Below are 17,755 nucleotides of genomic sequence, written 5' to 3'. Positions count from 1 at the left end.
CAGTTTAACTGTGTACAGAGTGTGCCTCAACCATTTTTTTTTGTTCACCATTCTGACACTGAAAAAACACTCTTGCTAATGTCTCTTTGACTCATTTTGGGAATTTACTTTTCCTGTGTCCACCTGTTCGTGTGCAACCTCTGCTAAGAAGTCTCTTCTTTCTTTGGGTCGTCTATTTCCTAGATTATTTTGTATGTGGTGATCATGTCTTCTCAATTTCTTCTCTCTCTCTCTCTCTCTCTCTCTCTCTCTCTCTCTCTCTCTCTCTCTCTCTCTCTCTCTCTCTCTCTCTCTCTCTCTCTCTCTCTCTCTCTCTCTCTCTCTCTCTCTCTCTCTCTCTCTCAGAAAAACGAGGATTAAATCCTCCTCGTAGCTCAGACCTCTCAGCACTGAGAGCAGTGTGGTGGCATACCTCTGGAATTGGTCCAGCTTCATTTTGTTCGAAACGCGATAAGAGACTCGACACTGGTGCCACATATTCAATAACAGTTGTGTGGGGTGTAGGCTCCTGATCGACTCTTTGTTCTAATTCTTAAAGGCAGTTCCGCTCTTGGCAGTCTTGTATATGTATCCCTGATTATCTTTGTTTGATGACGCTTTCTGGTAACAGGTTCGGCGTCATCTCAAACTCCAAGAGTTTTCTCTGGATATTTCCAGGTGTTTTCTCTCCTTTACTTTGCCTTGTGAACTCTCTCCTGTTCCCAGCAACCAGCTTTATTATTTTACACTTAACTGAGTTAAACTCTAGGAGCCATTTGTTGAACCATTCTCTGACAATGTCTGGTCATCTTGCAGTTTGTTACAATCTTCCATTGTATTTAGCCTCTTCATAATTTTTGCATCATCAGCGAACATAGAGAGCATGGAGTTAATTCCTTCTGGAGAGTCACTCACAAAGATGAACAGGCTTAGCCGTGCCACTTACTCTGGTCGAATGCCGCTGGCAGCATACCTCCACTTTGAGATCTTGTTCTATATTTTTGTTCTAGAAAGATTGCAGTAGGTGTCTGTATCCCATTATTCACTTTATTACTTGTTAAGTGCTTTGCGATACCGAGTCTAGCTATTGTCTTACTTTTATTCTCAATGTTTAGTAAAGTTGGTTCTTACTAATCTGAAAGTATTTTCCTTTATCATTGTTATCCTACTTTGTAATTATGTTGTCATCTACCTGTGGTTAGCTGTTCATAATAATTAATAATCGTCCTTGTTTTCTATGGTACACCTCCCATTCGCCCCCCCCCCCCCCGCTGATTTTACAGTAATTAAGCTTGAAGCATTGAACTATCAACTGCCTCAACTATGCTGGAATGAAATGATGGCGAATTTGTTAAACATGAACGGCCATTTGTAAAACCATATTGTGAATCATTTATTAATTTATGTTTTTCAAGATGAAGACGAATGGTATTTGCAATTATTGATTCAATCAACTTTCCCACAATAGTTGTGAAGATAATTGGCCGATAGTTTGACGCAAGTGATCTATCTCCTTTCTTAAAAATTGTTACCACATTATCCTCAGTTATAATGGTGAAATAGATGGTGGAATATAATGGTTGAACCTGTTTAACGAATTTACAAACTGTGAAGGAAACGTTTAACGAACCCATGGACGTCCACTACCAGTCTAAGGTAATTAACGGTAATTAAATAGTAAGTAAAATGATGCTAATGAGTCGTCTGTGAGTGAATTAGCAACACGAACAAGATGGCTTTACGCGCACGAAGTTGCAAATGTCTTCGCGCGAGTACATACCAACCGATTGGGTGTGGAATAAGGGGAATATATAACAATCATTATAACCAGCTTATTACAATGGAAAACTGACAATGGATCCGATAAGGAAGTAAATGGTGGTAGATTCCATGAGGAGGAACTGTGGAATGGAGAATTGGGTCAGGAAATCCATTTGCCAGAAAAAAATAATTGCCCTCCGAGTGAGTTTTTTACTAATTGATCAGCAACTGGGAGAGGCAGCGGAAGAATTTTGGGACTGAATATTCATATGTGAGTGCAACCTTTGGGAACTCTCTATCCTCCTGTCCCCACCCCTTCCCCCCCCCCACCCCACCAACCTACCTACTTCCCTCAACCCCCCCCCCCCACCCTCCCTCAGGCTTCTCGCTAAAGTTTTCCACCACTAACAGCTAAAAATAGTCTCAAATATTCCGCCGCTAACTTGTTGCAAGATATGCTTGCAATATTTCCAAAATTTTGACAAAGAAACCCCACATTGCAACAGTCTGGAGTCAGACGTGGTTCTGTGTGATGCCTGAAAGCTGTTTGTTGGGTTTTATTATGTCGGTTATTTAATGAAATGATTAAGCATTGGTTAGTTGCACCACGCAGTGAGCATAACGCCAACTGGTACTCTCATGGCTCGAGGAAATACACGAGCAACGTGTCACAACCCAACATGGTGGATACATCTAACATGGCGAATGAATCCAACATATTGAAAGAATCCAACATGACGGATTAATCTAACATTGATAACATTGAGGATTTATCCAACATGGTAGATGAATCCAAGAACGGAAACTAAATCCAACATGGCGGTTGAATTCTACATGACAGACGAATCCAACATGCGTAATTTTATTACGAAAAAGCTCAAGCTAATTTTATTAAGACATAAGACGAAAATAGGTGACGCATAACAGCGAAGACCCGCGCAGATTAGCGGCGTGATGATACGCACCAATTTTGCTCGTCTGATTCCGTTGTAAAATGAGCTTGTGTAAGAGAACATTTTACCAATTTGTTTAGCTCCACAGTCATGATCAGAGGTAAACACGGACCCTCTGGGAAAAATGCTACGTTTATTGTGTTCAAAGTGTTTTTATGTTTACAAGAAAGTTAGCTTTTTTTTATTGTTTTCATGTAGTTGGCTGTTTTGTGTTTACATATTACCAGCTGTTTTATGTTTACATGTGGTCAGCTGTTTTGTGTTTACATATTATCAGCTGTTTTATGTTTACAAGTGGTCAGCTGTTTTGTGTTTACATTTTATCAGCTGTTTTATGATTACATGTGGTCAGCTGTTTTGTGTTCTCTTGCATTCGTATAGTTCTTGATTACTCCGTCAAGTGATTACGTGTTGGCACACCGTCAGTTACATTGAATACCTCGCAGCCTGCTGTATCAATCACTCCCACAGGCATCAAGCGCCATTAGACCCTAAACAGTCAATAAAGCCAGACACACATCAATATGTATCAGGGACTGTTGACCGTCGTTGCTTCTCGCACTCACAGCCAACCTTCAGCATGCTGTGGAGCCTGTCAATACTTGCTCACTGCACCACTCACAGTCACTTACAACCAGTCTGCTGCCTTGTGTTAAGCTTATCAGTTCTGCCCCCCACCTCACACCAATTTCCCACCGCTTCCGTTCACTTTGTTCACCTGGTTTTCACTCCCCTGGTTTGGGTTGGGCTATGGACCCACCAAGCGATGGAGGGTTACTAAGGCCACTACAAAAGTCAAGAGTCTAGATCAACCTAAATAATGTAAATAACATGCCCATGCTTGATACCTCTCGGGAAGGTGTCTTAGATGTTTTTTAAGTCTTAAGCTGCATATTACCACATCTTCCTCACGTGTTGCGTGTCCATATAGACAGTTTTAACAGTGTCGTTGGTACTACTGAGTCAAGCATAAAGACAGAGCTACTTTTTTGTGACAGCGATGTAAACCTGGTGAATATTGCGATTGTAGTTGATATTTAATTTGATGACATGGATGAGTCAAACTACATGCTTTCCTTTCCACTGATGAGTCAAGAATAAGGCTTCACCTCCGGCCAGAGAGTCAGAGTGTGAGTTGGTAACAGCTCTATAAATCTTGCTTGTTTTGGTAACGTGATTGAATACAATTGATTACTCGTATTGTGCTGGAAAAATAAAACGGGGCACTGTGGTATTTTTTTGCTTTGTTTTCCGTGATAGGGAAGAGGAATCCTGTCCGGATTGTGGAGGTGACCTTTGCACACGGAAAGACTAACTGCGCCGACACCTAACCGGTTACACGCCGGACCCTTAAGTGTTTAGAGTAAGCCGGTTATTGGCTGAACATAGAACACATTTAGTCCTCCTATCCATTTATACAAGTGCGCTTCTGGTTGTGGGACCACGCACAATCTTCCACGGACAAATGATGTCACCAATGAACATAAAGAGAGAGAGAGAGAGAGAGAGAGAGAGAGAGAGAGAGAGAGAGAGAGAGAGAGAGAGAGAGAGAGAGAGAGAGAGAGAGAGAGAGAGAGGGAAAGAGAGAGAGAGACAGAGCGTGCATGTGAGTAAGAGAGTGACTGATGGAGTGAGTGACAGTGAGAGAAAGATTGATAGCCAGGTAAAGACTGACAGACAGACATACGTGTATATGGAAGACAGCTAAGATAGTCCCAATATACAAAAGCAGGCAAGACACAAGCACTGAACTACAGGCCAGTTTCCCCCTAACTTGTATACCATGCAAGGTGATTTTTTTTTTCAATTCCAGCGCGGGCCCTAAGATATTCCAGGATATTCCAGCGCGGGCCCTAAGCCTCTGGCTGGCCCACTAAGTGTTGCTTGTTTCTGTTTTACTTGGGTGGAGTATGAGTATTTATGACTCGTATAGTCGCTTCAGTAAGATTTTGCCATATGTGTTTCAAAACTTCTTCTGCTCTGTTGAATCTTAAGTTGAAATCTTAATGGGTTTATAACTGTGCATTGTGTTAGAGTGCAAGGTGATGGAGAAGATCGTGAGGAAATGGCTCGTAGAACATCTAAAGGGAAATAGCATTGTAACGCACCACCAACATGGGTTCAGAGATGGTAAATCGTGCCTTACAGGGTTAATAGGATTCTATGACCAAGCAACAAAAATTAGGCAAGAAAGAGAAGGATGGGCAGACTGCATTTTCTTGGACTGTTGGACAGCCTTTGACACAGTACCCCATATAAGGCTGTTACAAAAGTTGGAGCAACAGGCAGGAGTAAAAGGTAAGGGGCTCCAGTGGATATGTAAGTATCTAAGCAACAGGAAACAGCGAGTAACGGTGAGGGGGGGGGGAGATATCAGAGTGACCAGATGACACCAGCGGAGTCCCACAGGGCCCTGTACTTGGAAACCATCCTTTTTCAAATATATGTAAACGATTTTCCAGAGGGTATAGACTCATTCTTCTCAATGTTTGCTGATGATGCAAAAATTATGAGAAGAATCAAGACAGATGAAGATAGACAGAGACTACAGGACGGCCTGGACAAACTGGAGGAATAGTCTAGAAAATGGCTATTAAAGTTAAACTCAGGAAGGTGTAAAGTAATGTAATTAGGCGAAGGGAGCAGAAGGCTGAACACAAGGTACCATCTGGGAGGTGAAATTCTGCAAGAGTCAAAGAGAGAGAAAGATCTGGGGGTTGACATCACAACGAACGTGTCCCCCAGAGACCCACATCAAAAGGATATCATCAGCGGCATATGCTAGGTTGGCCAGCATAAGAACTGCCTTTAGAAACTTGTGTAAGGAATCGTTCAGGACCTTGTACACCACTTATGTCAGACCCATCCTGGAATATGCAGCTCCAGCCTGGAGTTCATACCTAGTTAAACCAAGACAAAATTAGAGAAGTTTCAGAGGTATGACATCAGACTCGTCCCGGAACTAAGAGGTATGAGCTACGAGGAAAGACTAAGAGAGCTAAACCTCACGTCCCAGGAAAACAGAACAGTAAGGGGAGACATGATAACCACCTACAAAATTCTCAGGGGAATTGACAGGGTGGACAAAGACAAACTCTTCAGCACGGGTGGGACACGAACAAGGGGACACAGGTGGAAACTTAGTACCCAGATGAGCCACAGAGACATTAGAAAGAAGTTTTTCAGTGTCAGAGTAGCTAACAAATGGAATGCATTAGGCAGTGATGTGGTGGAGGCTGACTCCATACACAGTTTCAAATGTAGATATGACAGAGCCCAGTAGGCTCAAGAATCTGTATACCAGTTGATTGACAGTTGAGAGGCGGGACCAAAGAGCCAGAGCTCAACCCCCCGCAGTACACACTGCCTGCTCATCTCCCGCACATGTCTTCTCTTCTGCTCCAACACGATTCTCATCCCTTAATTTGCCTTAACGACCGCTTGGGAAAAAATAGCAAATCCTATTTCGCGCTGAACTCTGAGCAGTCACAAACGATTTTTCAAGTGGAAAGGAAAGATGAGATGAAGAAGTTTGTTTTTAGAAGTCTTTCTTCTGCTTCTGGTAAATTCTTGGAAGTGTTTGTGTGCGTCTCAGAGGGAATTTGTTGGTGATTGTGAGGTTTTGTGTGTATGAGCGTGTTTACCTGATGCTGCTTACACGTGGAAACACGTGGCGTCTTCTCACCATTTTAATAACGCTTCTTAGAAATGTGTGCATGTGTATGATATATATATATATATATATATATATATATATATATATATATATATATATATATATATATATATTTGAGAATGTACGTACGTAAATGTTTGATTTAATCATGTCCCTTATTAAACATATATATAGTGGGCAGGTCTTGTATCACGGGCTAAACTGTATCTTTTAATGTTGTAACCCAACACCCCTAAAATGTCACAAGATATCAAGAAGACTTATCCTTACATCAGGGGAAATCTTATTTTTCCATGTAAGACTAACTGAGGAATAATAATTCGCTCATTTCCAGCTGAACTTCAACTCCCCCCCCCCTCTCATCCTATTCCCATCCCCCACCTCCTCTCATCCTATTCCCATCCCCCACCTCCTCCTCCTCTTCCTCATCGAACTTAAAGTTTAGGGGACCCAACTTGGCAAGTCTCGTGAAGGAGGTCCTCCTGCCCTTTAAAGTTTTTATTGCGAGCAACTTATGTGCTTTAATCTGGCAGTTAGGGAGAAAATTTGATACCTGGTTGCAGATTGATGTTGGTGGCGGTGAACGGGACATTGCAGCCAATCCTTCTTGTTGCCCAACCACTTGAGCTTGACTATACAGCGACGGTCTCGCTTCTTGCAGGTCGGTGTTCAATTCCCGACCGTCCAAATGGTTGGGCATCATTCCTTTCCTTTGCCGTATCCTAAATCCTTTTCCTGGCAGCCTTCCTAGTGCTATACAGTTGTAATAGTTTAGTGCTTTCTCTTGACTGTGCAACCCGTTCTCGCAAATTTAATAAGTCAATATTGACTTATTAAATATGTGCATAGGTGATATACTTAACATAATAGTTTCCCTTGAAAAGCTTCATAGAAAACACCGAACTTACCTAACCTACTTAGTATGTTAAGATAAGCATCTTATTGCTTCGTAATTACAATTATTACCTAACCTATACCTATAATAGGTTAAGTAACAATTGTAATTACGAAGCTATAATATGCTTATTTTAACATACTAAGTAGGTTAGGTAAGGTCGTTGTTTTCTATGAAGCTTTTCAAGGGAAACTATTATGTTAAGTATGTCACCTATGCACGCAACTAATAAGTCAATATTGACTTATTAAATTTGCGAGAACGGGTTGGACTGTGGCTTAAGCAGGAGACATGGGAGGTGTGGACGTCGAGACGGAGACACGGGAGGTGTGGACGTCGAGACGGAGACACGGGAGATGTGGACGTCGAGACGGAGACACGGGAGGTGTGGACGTCGAGACGGAGACATGGGAGATGTGGACGTCGAGACGGAGACACGGGAGGTGTGGACGTCGAGACGGAGACACGGGAGGTGTGGACGTCGAGACGGAGACACGGGAGGTGTGGACGTCAAGACGGAGACATGGGAGATGTGGACGTCGAGACGGAGACACGGGAGGTGTGGACGTCGAGACGGAGACACGGGAGATGTGGACGTCGAGGCGGAAAGAGATACACGGAAGCCCACCGCAAACGTCAACAAAGAACACACGGACAAGTGACAGGCACACTACGGTTCTCTAGCATACAGCGACCTACCAACAGCGTCCACAACAGCCCTCGCTCTCACACACTAACTCACGCTGGCAATGGGAACAGGGAAAGACTACATGATAACAAGGTTTACAGTTCTTGGAGGCGGTGACAAAGTGGACAAAACCGGAATTGATTAGCCCATGAAGAAGGGCAGGACGAGGGGACATGGGTGGAAACTAGACGCTCCAACGTGCCACAGGATCCATATAGGCACTTCTTTACTGTAACAGTAATGAGCAGGTAAAATGGGCTGAAAGAATTGGTACTTAAGATAAATTTCTATATGTAATGTATAGCGTATCTTCCATACACAAGATAAAAAAGAGCAAGAGTGCCGAGAGCCAGTGCATTTTAGGCAACCAGCAACCGAAAGGCGGGGGCCCAGGAACTGAAACTCGCAAGCAAAGAGAGTTGAATACATAAATATAAAAATATGTATATATATAAATATGGAGGTAATAAATGTAGTTTAGAGCGTGGTGCCCTTAACGCGGGAACACCAACATGTGCTGGTGTTTGCCCAGAGCCTTCACAAACAACACTCTGCATATTGAACTCGCTACTAAGACAACTTGACGCAGGGGGGATATAAGCCAGGTGTGTACAAAACAAGATGTGCGTAAAGTCAGGTTTAAGATGCGTGTGACTGGTGTGCTGAGGTGGAGTAGAGTACGCTTCAGTTGACATGAAAACACGAGGCTGTAAGAAACGGAGAGTTGCTGTATTTTCCCTCCTGGTGGGGATTTACGCGGTGCACGTGTGGGAGAGAACACTTTGCTCTCATTATTGCAGGAAATCAGATAAGCTCGCTGTTTTTATGGCATTAGTTTGAACGTTGGGTAATAATTTTCATTTTTTTCAGGGACAAACCTTATCAGAAAAGTGTGTGTGTGTGTGTGTGTGTGTGTGTGTACGCAGCTATTTGTGTGCTTGCGGGGGTTGAGCTCTGGCTCTTTGGTCCCGCCTCTCAACCGTCAATCAACAGGTGTACAGATTCCTGAGCCTACTGGGCTCTATCATATCTACACTTGAAACTGTGTATGGAGTCAGCCTCCACCACATCACGTCCTAATGCATTTCATTTGTCAACCACTCTGACACTAAAAAAGTTCTTTCTAATATCTCTGTGGCTCATTTGGGCACTCAGTTTCCACCTGTGTCCCCTAGTGCGTGTGCCCCTTGTGTTAAATAGCCTGTCTTTATCTACCCTATCAATTCCTTTGAGAATCTTGTATATGGTGATCATGGCCCCTCTAACTCTTCTGTCTTCCAGCGACGTGAGGTTTAATTCCCGTAGTCTCTCCTCGTAGCTCATACCCCTCAGTTCGGGTACTAGTCTGGTGGCAAACTTTTAAACCTTTTCCAGTTTAGTCTTATGTTTGACTAGATATGGACTCCATGCTGGGGCTGCATACTCCAGGATTGGCCTGACATATGTGGTATACAAAATTCTGAATGATTCCATACACAAGCTTCTAAATGCCGTTCTTATGTTGGCCAGCCTGGCATATGCCGCTGATGTTATCCTCTTGATATGGGCTGCAGGAGACATGTCTGGCGTGATATCAACCCCCAGGTCTTTCTCTCTCTCTGACTCTTGAAGAGTTTCATCTCCCAAATGATACCTTGTATCTGGCCTCCTGCTCTCTACACCTATCTTCATTCCATTGCATTTGCTTGGGTTAAACTCTAACACACATTTGTTCAACCATTCCTTAAGTTTGTCTAGGTCTTCTTGAAGCCTCAAGCTGTCCTCCTTTGTCTTAATCCTTCTCATAATTTTGGCATTGTCAGCAAACATTGAGAGAAATGAGTCTATACCCTCCGGGAGATCATTTATGTATATCAGAAACAAGATAGGACCGAGTACAGAGCCCTGTGGGACTCCACTGGTGACTTCACCCCAATCTGAGGTCTCACCCCTCACCGTAACTCTCAGCTTCCTATTGCTCAGGTACTCCCTTATCCCCTGGAGCACCTTACCCGCTACACCTGCCTGTCTCTCCAGCTTATGTACCAGCCACTTATGCGGTACTATATCAAAGGATTTCTGACAATCCAAGAATATGCAGTCCGTCCAGCCCTCTCTTTCTTGCTTAATCTTTGTCACCTGATCGTAGAATTCTATTCTATGTGTGTGTGTGTGTGTGTGTGTGTGTGTGTGTGTGTGTGTGTGTGTGTGTGTGTGTGTGTGTGTGTGTCTGTGTGTGTGTATTCACCTAATTGTGCTTGCGGGGGTTGAGCTCTGCTCTTCGGCCCGCCTCTCAACTGTCAATCAACTGTTACTATTTTTTTTCCCTCCACACACACACACACACACACACACACACAGGAAGCAGCCCGTAGCAGCTGACTAACTCCCAGGTACCAATTTACTGCTAGGTAACAGGGTCATCAGGGTTAAGGAAACTCTGCCCATCTGTCTCCGCTGGGTGCGGGGATGGAACCTTGGTCCCTAGGTCCACGAATCTAGAGCGCTGTTCACTCAACCATCCAGCCCCCTGCGTGTAACCTGTGTGTGTGTGTGTGTGTGTGTGTGTGTGTGTCTGTCTGTCTGTCTGTCTGTCTGTCTGTCTGTCTGTCTGTCTGTCTGTCTGTCTGTCTGTCTGTCTGTCTGTTTGTCTGTCTGTGTGCACACACGTGTGTGTACTCACCTACATTCTCATCTACATGTACTTGCAGGGTCGAGCTTGGCTCCTGGCTCCGTCTTCCGGACGTTCTTAGAGTAATTCCATGACTCATTTCTCGCGCTTTTATCATATTTACATATAAAATTTTGAATCGAATTAGCTTCAACGACTTTTACGTTTAACTTATTCAACTTATTAACATCTCTAACACAGAAACATAAACTTCTGACGTGTTTGTGACTCATTTGCGACTCCAATTTCCATCCTTGACCCTTCGTTCTGCTGTTCCTATCTTTAAACATTGGTGCTTTGTCTACTATGTCAGTTACCCTCGGGATCTTATATTTTGTTAACATGTCCCTCCTATCTCTGCTTTTCTCTAGTAAAGGAAAGACGAGTTCTCTCAGTCTTTCCTCATAGATCAATCCCTTCAACTCTGGAACGAGTCTTGTTACATATGTTTGGACCTTTCCTAGTTTCTCCTTGTGGTTTTTCAGGTAAGGGTTCCATGCTGGTTATGCATGTTCAAGTGCGAGTTACACCTTCGCTGTATATAGGAGCCCAGAATGTCCTTTGTCCAAGTTTCTGAAGGATGCTCGGACGTTGGCCAGCATGCCATATACAGCTATTGTTATTATTAACAATAATACTTTTGTTAACGTGGGCTCACACTCATGTCCACTCACAGGTCTTTCTCCTTTTCTGACTGAATAATCTGTCTTCCCTTTAACCTATTCTGCCATACTTGTCTTCTCACTCCTGTTCCAATCCAATTAACTTTGCATTTGGCTGGGTTAAATTCTAACTACCATTTTTCAGACCACTTCTGGAGTGTGTCCAAATCCGTTTGAAGGATCACACTATCCTTGTCCTGACTCTGCTCGTTAGTTTTGCATCATCTACAAACATTGATATGAAGGAATCAATTTACTCTTTTAGGTCGTGAACATATATTAGAAACAGGACGGGCCTTAGAACCGACCCTTGTGGTACTCCACTCGTAACCTCTCTCTCCACTCTGATGTCTCTGTTCTCACCGTAACCCTTTGCTTCCTTCCTGAGAAACAGATGTGTGTGTGTATATACTATTTAAGCCTGCAGGATCGAGCTGTTAGCTTTTGGACACCGCCTTTCTACCCGTCGGTTTTCTAATATACTGAATTCCGATATACTTTCTTTTGTCATGCCTAACATATATTTTTTTGTCACGCATATATCCCTAGAATGCAGCCCGTAACAGCTGTGTAGCTCCCAGGAACCTATTTACTGCTACGTGATGATTTATCTACTTTACTGCTCCGTTTCTGTCTCGGCCAGGAATCGAACCCGGGCCTAAGGGTTCGTAGAGGAGGAATATCACACCCTTATCTTCCTGTAGGAAGGGCTTCAGACATGTGGGCGAATAAAGAGAAAGTTCTCTCAAATTCAGGAAAAGCAGAGTGGGGTTAAACTTGGTGTTGAGGACTTGGAAACCCTCCATTGTGTTGAGGAGTCGAGTACCGTTGTCTTGTGTAAAGGGGACTAATGCGTGAACACTATTTGTAGGCAAGAATCAATATCGTGAGAATATTAAAAAAAAGGAACACATGCCGACGTTGGAAACTTCAACACACACATTGCAAAACTCGCCATAAACCTGTTTTACATATGTATCATAGGCTAGGAATGATTCAAGATCTCGTCTTATAAGAAGGGAGTTGAGAGTTTACATCCCCCGCCCCATTCAACCACCCTGTCTTGGCTTTCTCGGATGTGAACCTCTCGAATTATCTAAAAATGAACCAGGAAGCGAGCAGCAGCAGCTGGACCAGCAGTAGCAGCTGAAGCAGCAGCAGCAGCAGCAGCTGGAGCAGCAGCAGCAGCTGGAGCAGCAGCAGCAGCTGGAGCAGTAACAGCAGCAGCAGCAGCAGCTGGAGCAGCAGCAGCAGCTGGAGCAGCAGCAGCAGCTGGAGCAGCAGCAGCAGCTGGAGCAGCAGCAGCAGCTGAGGCAGCTGGAGCAGCAGCAGCTGGAGCAGCAGCCTCCAAGAGTCGCCGGCTATCTGGAGCTCGACAATTATCTAACATCACGGTGACTGGATCCATCTGCCTCGTCCACTTCCCCAGAGACAATGTCGTAACTCGTCTTCTTACTTTCGTTCTTACAAGTGGAGGTTTCTCTTTCATTTCAAGGATGTGATCTTACATTTTGGACACTGTTTCTATTTTTTTAAGATAAGCCTTCAAGTCGATGAACTGCTTCAGCGTTCATTTGTGTGAGAGGTGGAATGTTATATTGCAGGTGGAAGACAGTTTAATGTTAAAGAGTTTCTTGCCAGTGTTCAAGATTTTTTTTCAACTTAATATTTATTCGCTCTTACATATGGAGGACATTATAAGACACACGATTCGCTGTACTCCATCGCTCTTCCATCCCTACCCCTCTCTTTTCTTTATTTGCAACAACTATCTCCCTCCCCCCCCCCCCATTCTTTCTTTCTCTGTTCCATCCTCTATCCCTCCATCTCTCTACTTTTGTCACTCATGAGCTCTTCCCTTACTCACCCTCTCTCTCTCTCTCTCTCTCTCTCTCTCTCTCCTCTCTCTCTCTCTCTCTCTCTCTCTCTCTCTCTCTCTCTCTCTCTCTCTCTCTCTCTCTCTCTCTCTCTCTTAGTTATTAGATGAAAATTAACATGAGTCCATAAACTGATGTGAAAATATTGTAATATATTGACACTAAGGAGGCAAAGTTTGATGAGATAGAAGCAGCCTAAGTGAGAGACCGGCAACGTTAAAGCTGAAGTTAGAGAAGGGATAGATGACTAGTTTGTGAGCACCACGCAACCAGGTGAACCAGAGAGAGGGAGAGAGAGAGAGAGGGAGAGAGAGAGAGAGAGACAGACAGAGACAGAGACAGAGACATACAGACAGAGGGAGAGACCAATGTGGAAGTGGTAGGAAGGGAGGGGGATGGAACCCGAGACATATTGGATGAGTATATTGGTTATACAGGAAGGAAAGGAGAACTGGCATGCAGGAAGGGATGCATGGGGGAAGGGGGAGGGGAAAGGTAAGGGGGCAGGAATGTTTACATAGTGGAATCATATATGCAGTGAGGCCGGAGAGAGCACACAAGGGGGAAGAAGGAGGAGGGAATGAAAGCAACCAGCAGGACCAACATCATTCCAATATTCCCTCTAAACCTCCAGAACCAACAATAAGGGAAGCACTAGACGAAACACAAACTGAATACTTATTATCAGGGAAGTTGATGAAGAGTCATCGTCTCGGGACCAGTGGTTTGACAACAACATGAATATATAAACACAACTGGAAAACGAAATACTTAATTGGCTCCTTTTGTGTACAGAGAAAACAGAGTAGATGTGCTTTTCAGTCTCTCTCTCTCTCTCTCAATATATACATATATGTATATATATATATATATATATATATATATATATATATATATATATATATATATATATATATATATATATATATATATATATATATAAAATCTATAATCACGTTGCAAACAGTTGTTCCTTGTGGTTGGTTCATATTATGAAGAAAATTAGTTCAACATGTCCAAAATGTTGTTGCAACTGGTCGAGAAAGGCCAAGTGACCTGCCCAGGAAGGTAGAGCACGGTGGGAACATAGTGGCCAGCTCTTGCCAGTCATCAATGGTTTTTACTGGTACCGTTAGGCTCGCTACACTATCAACTGGCTTGCTTAGGTCTGTTTTTGACTGCGAGAAACGTGCAATATTTCTCCATGTACTCGACATATCTCTGCTCACTCTTAGTCAACGTCAACACTAAACAAATCTTAACCTAAAGAGATTCACCCAGAAAAAGCTCTATTTATTGTATAATACATAGATTAAGTATTACTAGTAATGGCCGTAATAGCAGAAGTTTGCATTAAATTGATGGAGTAGTTGTAATTGAATAATAATGAGGTCTTGATCATTTTATTTGTAATATTTTAAATAATAAAATTGTATTGAAGCCAAACGGTAAACATTAAAGAAGATTTTAAGTCGTGTTTGCAAGTAAAATATTGGTCACAGAGACGTGAAATTCATTCATAACTTCATATTCCTGTTGAAAATGGTTTTTGCATACATACGTTCTTTCGCTCTGAGGGGCGTGCAACCTGAGGGGCGTGCAACCTGAGGGGCGTGCAACCTGAGGGCGTGCAAACCTGAGGGCGTGCAACCTAAGGGCGTGCAAACCTGAGGGCGTGCAACCTGAGGGGCGTGCAACCTGAAGGGCGTGCAAACCTGAGGGCGTGCAACCTGAGGGTGTGCAACCTGAGAGGCGTGCAACCTGAGGGCGTGCAACCTGAGGGCGTGCAAACCTGAGGGCGTGCAACCTAAGGGCGTGCAAACCTGAGGGCGTGCAACCTGAGGGTGTGCAACCTGAGGGGCGTGCAACCTGAGGGGCGTGCAACCTGAGGGGCGTGCAACCTGAGGGCGTGCAACCTGAGGGTGTGCAACCTGAGGGGCGTGTAACCTGAGGATGTGCAACCTGAGGGCGTGCAACCTGAGGGGCGTGCAACCTGAGGGCGTGCAACCTGAGGGCGTGCAACCTGAGGGTGTGCAACCTGAGGGGCGTGCAAACCTGAGGATGTGCAACCTGAGGGCGTGCAACCTGAGGGGCGTGCAACGTGAGGGGGCGTGCAACCTGAGGGCGTGCAACCTGAGGGGCGTGCAACCTGAGGGGCGTGCAAACCTGAGGACGTGCAACCTGAGGGCGTGCAACCTGAGGGGCGTGCAACCTGAGGGGCGTGCAACCTGAGGGCGTGCAACCTGAGGGGCGTGCAAACCTGAGGGGCGTGCAAACCTGAGGGGCGTGCAACCTGAGGGGCGTGCAACCTGAGGGCGTGCAACCTGAGGGCGTGCAACCTGAGGGCGTGCAACCTGAGGGCGTGCAACCTGAGGGGCGTGCAACCTGAGGGCGTGCAATCTGAGGGCGTGCAAACCTGAGAGGCGTGCAACCTGAGGGCGTGCAACCTGAGGGCGTGGCAACCTGAGGGGCGTGCAACCTGAGGGGTGTGCAACCTGAGGGCGTGCAACCTGAGGGCGTGCAAACCTGAGGGGCGTGCAACCTGAGGGCGTGCAACCTGAGGGCGTGCAACCTGAGGGTGTGCAACCTGAGGGGCGTGCAACCTGAGGGCGTGCAACCTGAGGGTGTGCAACCTGAGGGGCGTGCAACCTAAGGGCGTGCAAACCTGAGGGCGTGCAACCTGAGGGCGTGCACCATGAAGGCGTGCACCATGAAGGCGTGCACCATGAAGGCGTGCACGTACCATGAAGGTATGCACTTACAGGGAGCGCTTTAGGCTCTTGCTGAAAAAGTGACATTATGCAAACGAACCGTCTATAGCTCCTGGCTGGGACAGTAGTGTTGATGGTAGTTATAATGTGTACTCACCTAGTTGTGCTTGCTAGCGGGAGTTGAGCTCTGGCTCTTTGGTCCCGCCTCTCAACTGTCAATCAACAGGTGTACAGGTTCCTGAGCCTATTGGGCTCTATCATATCTACATTTGAAAACTGTGTATGGAGTCAGCCTCCACCACATCACTTCCTAATGCATTCCATTTGTCAACCACTCTGACACTAAAAAAGTTCTTTCTAATATCTCTGTGGCTCATTTGGGCACTCAGTTTCCACCTGTGTCCCCTAGTACGTGTGCCCCTTGTGTTAAATAGCCTGTCTTTATCTACCCTATCAATTCCCTTGAGAATCTTGAATGTGGTGATTATGTCCCCCCTAATTCTTCTGTCTTCCAGCGAAGTGAGGTTTAATTCCCGTAGCCTCTCCTCGTAGCTCATACCTCTCAGCTCGGGTACTAGTCTGGTGGCAAACCTTTGAACCTTTTCCAGTTTAGTCTTATGCTTGACTAGATATGGACTCCATGCTGGGGCTGCATACTCCAGGATTGGCCTGACATATGTGGTATACAAAGTTCTGAATGATTCTTTACACAAGTTTCTGAATTCCGTTCTTATGTTGGCCAGCCTGGCATATGCCGCTGATGTTATCCGCTTGATATGGGCTGCAGGGGACAGGTCTGACGTGATATCAAACCCCTAAGTCTTTTTCTTTCTCTGACTCTTGAAGTATTTCATCTCCCAGATGGTACCGTGTATCTGGCCTCCTGCTCCCATCACCTATCTTCATTACATTACATTTGCTAGGGTTAAACTCTAACAACCATTTGTTGTTCCTTCAGCTTGTCTAGGTCTTCTTGAAGCCTCAAGCAGTCCTCCTCTGTCTTAATCCTTCTCATAATTTTGGCATCGTCCGCAAACATTGAGAGAAATGAATCTATACCCTCCGGGAGATCATTACATATATCAGAAACAAGAAAGGACCGAGTACAGAGCTCTGTGGGGACTCCACTGGTGACTTCACGCCAATCTGAGGTCTCACCTCTCACCGTAACTCTCTGCTTCTATTGCTTAGATACTCCCTTATCCACTGGAGCACCTTACCAGCTACACTTGCCTGTCTCTCCAGCTTATGTACCAGCCTCTTATGCGGTACTGTGTCAAAGGCTTTCCGACAATCCAAGAAAATGCAGTCCGCCCAGCCCTCTCTTTCTTGCTTAATCTTTGTCACCTGGTCGTAGAATTCTATTAAGTCTGTCAGGCAAGATTTACCCTCCCTGAACCCATGTTGGCGATTTGTCACGAAGTCCCTTCTCTCCAGATGTGTTACCAGGTTTTTTCTCACGATCTTCTCCATCACCTTGCATGGTATAAAAGTCAAGGACACTGGCCTGTAGTTCAGTGCCTCTTGCCTGTCGCCCTTTTTGTATATTGGGACCACATTCGCCGTCTTCCATATTTCTGGTAGGTCTCCCGTCTCAAGTGACCTACTATACACTATGGAGAGTGGCAAGCAAAGTGCCTCTGCGCACTCTTTCAGTATCCATGGCGAAATCCTGTCTGGACCAACAGCCTTTTTAACATCCAGATCCAGCAGGTGTCTCTTGACTTCCTCTCTCGTAATTTCGAACCCTTCCGAGGCCGCCTGGTTTAATTCCCTTTCTCCTAGCACAGTGAAAAAGTTTACTTCCCTTTCTCCTCACCTTGTTCTTTTGTGAAGACCTCCTGGAACCTCTTGTTGAGTTCTTCACACACCTCTTCTCTGTATACCACACACATTCTCTGTA

The 17,755-nt window shown here is 44.9% G+C and overlaps 2 protein-coding genes across 2 annotated transcripts in view; one reads left to right on the top strand and one right to left on the bottom strand.

The window, feature by feature from the left end:
- LOC123762694 (5-hydroxytryptamine receptor 2A) overlaps positions 1–17,755 on the top strand; it is a 513,254-nt gene that overhangs the window by 371,437 nt on the left and 124,062 nt on the right. The gene's annotated exons all lie outside the window — the stretch shown is intronic.
- On the bottom strand, positions 14,659–15,939 carry LOC138369160 (keratin-associated protein 16-1-like). Its single transcript, XM_069332098.1, has one exon. It carries the CDS (start codon positions 15,937–15,939, stop codon positions 14,659–14,661), a length of 1,281 nt encoding a protein of 426 aa, XP_069188199.1.

This window comes from Procambarus clarkii, chromosome 27, assembly GCF_040958095.1.
Source record: "Procambarus clarkii isolate CNS0578487 chromosome 27, FALCON_Pclarkii_2.0, whole genome shotgun sequence".
Classification (NCBI taxonomy): domain Eukaryota; kingdom Metazoa; phylum Arthropoda; class Malacostraca; order Decapoda; family Cambaridae; genus Procambarus; species Procambarus clarkii.
This window is presented reverse-complemented; position numbering and strand designations above follow the sequence as displayed.

Excerpts from the sequence above, each read along its gene's own strand:
- LOC138369160 (XM_069332098.1), bottom strand. The coding sequence starts at position 15,939 with ATGTCACTTTTTCAGCAAGAGCCTAAAGCGCTCCCTGTAAGTGCATAC.